Source organism: Leptonychotes weddellii, chromosome 1 (assembly GCF_054177405.1).
Source record: "Leptonychotes weddellii isolate Sample4059 chromosome 1, ASM5417740v2, whole genome shotgun sequence".
Taxonomy (NCBI): domain Eukaryota; kingdom Metazoa; phylum Chordata; class Mammalia; order Carnivora; family Phocidae; genus Leptonychotes; species Leptonychotes weddellii.
In genome coordinates this window covers 190202369-190209335 of record NC_138369.1, presented here as the reverse complement: position 1 = coordinate 190209335, position 6967 = coordinate 190202369, and the positions used below count along the sequence as shown (strand labels likewise).

The window sequence follows — 6967 nt, the reverse complement described above, 5'->3', positions numbered from 1 at the left end:
TAGGGGGCGCGCGCCGGCGGGAGCACGGGCGCGGGCGGGAGGGCAGGCCTCCGCGGGCCTGCGGCGGCCGGCGCCCCTGACGTCACCGCTCCGCGGTCGCCAGGGCGACGGCCCCATCAGCGCGCGCGTCAGAGCCGCCAGTCTCTTGGCAACGGCCCGATCTCCCGCTCTCCCTTCGCTTGGCGCTTGGCCGCGCGTCGCTCTGGCGTCAAAGCGACGTCAATGGGGATGTATCAATCCGGCGGCGGCGGCGGCGGGGGCGGGGCCGGCGCGGCGGGGCGGGGCCGTTGCGGCGGGCCGGGGGCGGGGCCGGGGCGGGGCCGGGGCGGGGCTGGCGGCGGGCGGCGCGTGCGGCCCGAGCTCGCGGCGCGGCCTCAGAGCTGACATGCGGCGCGGCCCGGGCGGCGGCGGCGGCGGCGGCCAGAGCAGCAGGCGCCCCAGCAGCAGGCGCCCGAGCAGCGCGAGCGGCCGAGCGGGCGGCGGGGACCGCGGGGCGAGCGGCGGCCCTGCCTCGGCGCTCGGAGGGCGGCGGAGGTGAGGCGGCGGCGAGGCCGGGGTGGCTGCCTCTGGGCTCCGGGCGGCCGGGTCGGGGCTCCGGGGCTCCGGTTTCCGACTGCCGCGCCGGGCTCCGGGGCCCGTAGGCGAACGCGCGGGGGTCGCGGACCGGGACGCCGCTCGCCTCGCCGCCGCCGCCGGGCTCCCCTTTGTTGTGGGGCGGGCGGGGGGAGGCGCGGGAGCGGGTTACCAGCCCCGCAGGGCTCGCGGTCCTGAGGTCGGGATGGGGCGGACCGCGGGCGGCGTAGAGAGGGGCGGCGTTGGAGCGGATTACCAGACCCGCGGGCCTAATAGGGTCTGGGGGTCGGAATGGAGCAGGATGGGGCGGGGAGCGGGGGGCGGCGTGGGAGCGGGTTACAAGCCCTGCGGGGCTAAAAGGGTCTGGGGGTAGAGATGGAACCGACCTCGGGCGGCGCGGTGGGAGTGTGTTCAGGCGCCCTGCGGGATCGCGGGTCGGGCTGGAGCCGGCCGCCGGCGGCGGGGCAGGGGGCGGTGCGGGAGCGGGTCCACGCGCCGGGAGGAGCTGGGAGTGGGGATGGAGCCGACCGTGGGCGGTGGGGCGGGGACGGTGTGGGAGCGCGTCCCAGCGCCCCGCGGGGCTGGGGGTCCCGGCGGCAGGGTGGGAGTCGGTCCAGGAGCCCCTCGGGGCTGGGGGATCGGGGTTCGGGATGGAGCTGACCGCGGGCGGGGGGCTGGGAGTGGGTCCAGGCGTCCCGCGGGGCTCGGGGGTTGGGATGGAGCCGACAGCGGGCGGCGGGGTGGGAGTGGGTCCAGGCGCTCCCCGGGGCTGGAGGATCGGGGGTCGGGATGGAGCCGACAGCGGGCGGCGGGGAGGGGGGGCGGCGTGGGGGCGGGTCGCAGCGCCCCGCGGGGCTGGGGTTCCGGGCGGCGGGGTGGGAGTGGGTCCAGGAGCCCCACGGGGCTGGGGGGTCGGGATGGAGCCGAGCACCGGCAGGGGGCGGTGAGAGTGGGAGCGGGCCCACGCGCCGCCAAAGCTGGGGGATCCGCGGTTGGGTTGGAGCCGGCCGCGGACGGCGGGGTGGAGGGGGTCCAGGCGCCCCGCAGGGCTGAGGGTTTTGGGGACCCGGGTGGAGCGGACCCGGGCGGCGGGGCGGGCGTGGGAGCGGGTACGCGCCCGGCGGGGTGAGGAGGTTGGATCCGAGCAGAGCGTGGGGGCGGCGGGGAGCGGAGCCGCGTCCCCCGGGGCCGGGCTGGGTCGGGTCGGTCCGGCGCTGAGCGCGCTCCCGGTGGCCCGCAGGTGCGGCCTGGAGCCATGGTGATCATGTCCGAGTTGAGCGCGGCGCCCGTGGGCTCTAGCCAGGGCCAACACAAGCCCCTCCGGGTGGGCTTCTACGACGTCGAGCGGACCCTGGGCAAGGGCAATTTCGCCGTGGTGAAGCTGGCCCGGCATCGAGTCACCAAAACCCAGGTGCGTGGGGCGGCCACCCGGCCCGGCCTGGGGGGACCCATCCTGGGGGCTGCTGGGCGGAATCCCTGTCCTTAAGGTTCCTCATGTAATGTCTCAGCGCTGACAGCTTTTAGTTCCGTGAAGAGAAAATGCTTTATATTATGATTCTGAATAATTCGTACAAATATTAGGGGACGGCAGGGAGGGTAATGACCAGGTAACCCAGGAGTGCGGTGCTGGGGATCCGGCGGAGCCCTGTAAAGGGAGCCAGCAGAGACTTATGAGACTTAACTTTTATTGTTTTAAGTACTACTGATGGTTACTCTGGTTATTTTTTTCCCCCAACTTTTTGTGACCTTTTAGGGACATAAAGCGTTTTAGAAATTAAGCTGCAAAAAATATAATGTGTAAACAAAAGATTTTTTTAAAACAAAATATCCTTTCTTTTAAACTGTAGGTTGCAATAAAAATAATAGATAAAACTCGATTAGATTCAAGCAATTTGGAGAAAATATATCGTGAGGTTCAGATCATGAAGCTTCTGAATCATCCTCACATCATAAAGCTTTATCAGGTAAGGACTCACGTTTGTCTTTTGCTGTTGCTCCCTGCAAGTGTATTATTTTCAACAATAAGTCTGCAGTTTCTGAATTTTGCCCCTCTTCGGGTATATGTGGCAGTCAGGGAGTTGGTTGTGTAGGGTAAATTGATTTTTGTAAGCTCTTCAGAGGTATTTTCAATTATTTTCTTGCTTTTGGATCATAATTGAGATTTGCTTCATCAAAATTTGAGTTAGTATTGTCGTTCCTTCCAGTTTTAGATGTGGAGGGGTCGGTTGTTACATTTAGTTTACTATGAAAACAAACAACCAGATCCATGTATTGCCGCAAGTCAAGCCTTTCGTGTAGAAGGACAGATTTTAGTTAAACGAGACACTTCCGCCTTGGCAGATAATTATTAAACTTTAAAACCGGCAGCTCTTACCAGCTTTTGTAAACTTAGCTTTGCAAAGGCAGCAGTGAGCATTTGTCTTCCCGTTTAGACTCTTCCATCAAAACTGGAGAGATGAAAATACTTTTGCCATGGTGAGAATAGGGCACTTGTCATTTAATCCACGTTAAGGACATTCCTCACCCTGTCCGCCTGTTGGTTTGTTTTGTGACTTTATTTTTGTTACCGTGTTGAAACTAGGAAATTATATCTTTGGAATATAAGCGTTGATTTAATTAGGACGGTGAAGCAGTCTTGTATTCAGCGGCCCGCTTGTGCAGATGAGGGGCAGTCTGCTCGCAGAAGAGGCTCCTTGCCAATGCTCAGTATTCCATCTAGTTGTGTTGGGTGTAAGTTCCTTCTGGTGATTCTCGTGAAGGCCTGGGCCTCTGAGATGAATGTGGCGCGGCGTGTGTGTCTGGGCAGCTGGCAAGGCTGCCTGTACAGTGTGGTAGGAGAGGGAAATAGGAGCAGCGTCATCGGGCTTGTTTCCCCCTGAATGGCCGTTTACTCAGAGTCATTATGTGCAGAGCTCCTGTCACCATCCACTCTGGTTTGTGCTTTGTTTCTGTGTGTGTCATCTGTAAGTTGTGCTACTTTGATAAGAAGTTTCCTCATGGTCCCTGATGTCAGTGCCTGAGAAACGTGCCTGGCCTGTTTCCGCAGGAGTGGGCTGAAGCCTGTTTTTGGCTTTGCGGGAGGGATGAGCCAGGGTGCACCTTCCTGGTCTTCCTGTCCCTCTGCCGGCCCATTGTGTGGAGCAGCCCACTTAGACGGCACATGGTCTGCGTCCTCGAAGTTCGAGGTCCTTTCTGGGGGTGTTTGGGTGGCTGAGCCGCTCCGAGAGAGACTTTCATGGGACAGCCGCGCCTGTCCTTCCTCGCGTTCCGACCCTGGTGTGTAATTCTCATCCAGCTCGCCCAGGATCCACAACCTTGGGGAGACACTTCCCTCTTGCCTTGAGGATTTCTAAAACTCAAAACATGTTGGCTCTTCGTTCTTTCTCCGTCTTGCTCTTGAATTGAGGAAAGGGATAAACCGTGGTCTTCTTACTCGCGACTCTGCCGCACCCGCTGAGGGCCAGGACAGTTAAAACTCTTGCCGACCCACACTGGATTCACTTTCTTGTTAGATTTATGGCTGAAAGCAGTTGTCCTTACAGTGTCTTTTTTAAGGAACAATTATATTTTGAATCCTAAAGAAGTCTGTTTCTGTAACAGTGTATTGTCTCTGTGTGTCCCTCTGAAATATTTTAAAATACAGGGACGTGAGTTGGTTTTCCTTCTTTTCGTACCACAGATTTTAATTCTGCCTTGTTTCTCAATAAGCTATATTTTAAAGTCTTTTAAAAATTGTTTTCAAAGCAAGATAAAAGTCTCGGTCAGTACATGAACCTGGCAGGTGTACTTGACCTTGGCTGTTGCTATTGACACAAGCCGAGCGGTTTGCTGTACAAAGAGCAGTCTGTCGTAGTTTACCTGTTGCCTCCCAGGCTTCTAGCAGAAAGCCCCAGCCGCGCTCTCCCGGCATCCCGGTGTCCGGGTCTGAGGCCTCGGGGCGGCGGGGCAGGTGGGTGAGCACTGCGATGCGGGCGGGTTCTTGTGCATTTCGGCAGGCGGGCTGGTGAAGAATTCCCCTCTGTTGTTTTAAATTCTTTTCTGAATAGGAACCCCCATATTTGTTCCTTTAATGCAGAGGTGTTTATTTTCTTTTCCTTTTAAAAGATAATGGATGCACTCATCCTGGGGAAGTTAAAAATTCACTGGGGTGCAAGTGGATTATTTATACCGCTGGTATGTTCCCTTTCTGTGTGGTTAAATGTTAGGTCTTTGTGTTTTCAGGTTATGGAGACAAAGGATATGCTTTACATTGTCACCGAGTTCGCAAAAAATGGAGAAATGTTTGGTAAGCCACACCTCTTTTTCGTGCCTGTTGAAAACAGACGGTGGAGCTTGTCTGGAATCGCTCCTCCAGCATCTGGGTCCGCCCATCCTAAATTCTACGGCGTTCTTTCGCTGTGCCCCAGAGGACGGCCGGCCTTCGCGGTGTTCGCACTGTAGCTTTGTGTTGTCGCTCCTCAGATTACTTGACCTCCAACGGGCACCTCAGCGAGCATGAGGCCCGCAGGAAGTTCTGGCAGATTCTGTCGGCCGTGGACTACTGCCACAATCACCACATTGTGCACCGCGACCTCAAGACCGAGAACCTGCTGCTGGACGGCAGCATGGACATCAAGCTGGCAGGCAAGGGCGCCCGGGCCACGCCGGCTCATGGGGCGGGGGTGGGGCGCTTGCCTCCCAGGGCCCCCTTGCCTGCCTGTGCTCACAGCTTTGTAGCCCGGGCCCTGCCGTGTCTGTGGCGACCTCACCGTCTGTTTTCTCGTCCCCCAGATTTCGGATTCGGGAATTTCTACAAGGCAGGAGAGCCCCTGTCCACGTGGTGTGGGAGCCCCCCGTACGCAGCCCCAGAAGTCTTTGAGGGGAAGGAGTACGAAGGCCCCCAGCTCGACATCTGGGTAGGAGCCCGCGGCCGCCAGTGATCTCGTGAGTGGCTAAGTCGCCTGGGGCGCGGGCGCTGACTCGCGGCGTGTGATCCTTTGCAGAGCCTCGGCGTCGTGCTGTACGTCCTCGTCTGCGGCTCGCTCCCCTTCGATGGGCCCAACTTGCCGGCTCTGAGGCAGCGGGTGCTGGAGGGCCGCTTCCGTATCCCCTTCTTCATGTCTCAAGGTAGGCGCCTCCAGCCTTCTCCCCCGGCGGCGTCAGCTGCCAGCCTGCGGCACGAGCTCTTAGGTCACCCGGGATGACCTAAGTTTTGGAGAGGGAGGAGGAATTTATTTCCTGAAACGCCTGCTTGGCTGTGTCTGAGTGTGCTCTCAGGTCTGCGAATCAGCCCCGTGTTACCGTGGGGTGTTTACGAGCTGCCTGCAAGAGAAACCCAACCCACTGGGTGTTTTCTCCGTGCCCTAGTTATGGGGCAGGCGGTGCCTTGGCCCTGCTGTCCCCAGGAGAGGGCCTGGTCTCGGGTCCGCTGGGGAGGCTGGCCTGGTCACTGGGGAGTCTAAGTGGCCCTCTGTGCAGGTTAGCAGGACCATGTCCCTCCTGGGGGCCGAGCCCTGGATTGGTGGCTCTCCTTGGCACCAGGCCACTGCTTCTGGTCTCAGCGTTCTTCAGGATAGTCTCTCTTCTGTTTGCCCTCGGGAAGGGAGTCTCGTCCCCAGCAGGGCTGCGGCGAGCACCAGGTGGGTGGTGGCGGGGACGTGCCCACAGGTGGCCCCCCCTCCGGGCTCAGCGGACCTCTCTCATCCCCCAGACTGTGAGACACTGATCCGCCGCATGCTGGTGGTGGACCCCACCAAGCGCATCACCATCGCCCAGATCCGGCAGCACAGGTGGATGCAGGCCGAGCCCTCGGTGCCGCGGCAGGCCTGCCCGGCCTTCTCCGCGCTCAGCTACAACTCCAACCTGGGCCACTATGACGAGCAGGTGCTGGGCATCATGCACAGCCTCGGCATCGACCGGCAGAGGACCGTGGAGGTGAGCGCCCACCCCCCGCCCCCTGCCCCGCGTGCACTTGGCCGGGCGAGGTGCTCCTTGCGAGGAAAAGCAGGCACCAGCCAGTCGAGTTAAAACGGGAACATGGGCTCATTGAAGGGCCAGCTGTCCACTCCTCTAAGGGATATTCTCGGCCACCCAAGAATAACCCTGGGAACGGTCTTGTCGGGAGCGTCAGTCCCTGGAAGGGAAGTGTCCGAGGCACCGCCCCCGCGCCCCACACGGGACCCCGCCGCCCCGCCCCCGCTCCCTGTGGCCTCGCCCTGACCCCGCTTCTCTCCGCCTCCCTCAGTCTCTGCAGAACAGCAGCTACAACCATTTTGCCGCCATCTATTACCTGCTGGTCGAGCGGCTGAAGGAGTATCGACACACTCAGCCCCCCGCGCGGCCCGGCCCGGCCCGGCCGCAGAGGCCCAGGAGCTCAGATCTCAGCGGCTTTGAGGTGGGGGAGCCGTCTCCTTCG

The 6967-nt window shown here is 60.7% G+C and overlaps 1 protein-coding gene across 1 annotated transcript in view; it reads left to right on the top strand.

The window, feature by feature from the left end:
* The first annotated feature begins 406 nt into the window (after positions 1 to 406).
* Positions 407 to 6967, top strand: part of SIK1 (salt inducible kinase 1) — a 10179-nt gene continuing 3618 nt past the window's right edge. The window contains exons 1-9 of the mRNA XM_081820435.1: positions 407 to 534; positions 1814 to 1984; positions 2421 to 2537; positions 4795 to 4858; positions 5035 to 5196; positions 5344 to 5468; positions 5556 to 5679; positions 6263 to 6486; positions 6797 to 6961. Coding sequence (XP_081676561.1) covers positions 1829 to 1984; positions 2421 to 2537; positions 4795 to 4858; positions 5035 to 5196; positions 5344 to 5468; positions 5556 to 5679; positions 6263 to 6486; positions 6797 to 6961 — 1137 coding nt within the window. The 5' untranslated portion in view covers positions 407 to 534; positions 1814 to 1828. The remainder of the gene's footprint in view (positions 535 to 1813; positions 1985 to 2420; positions 2538 to 4794; positions 4859 to 5034; positions 5197 to 5343; positions 5469 to 5555; positions 5680 to 6262; positions 6487 to 6796; positions 6962 to 6967) is intronic.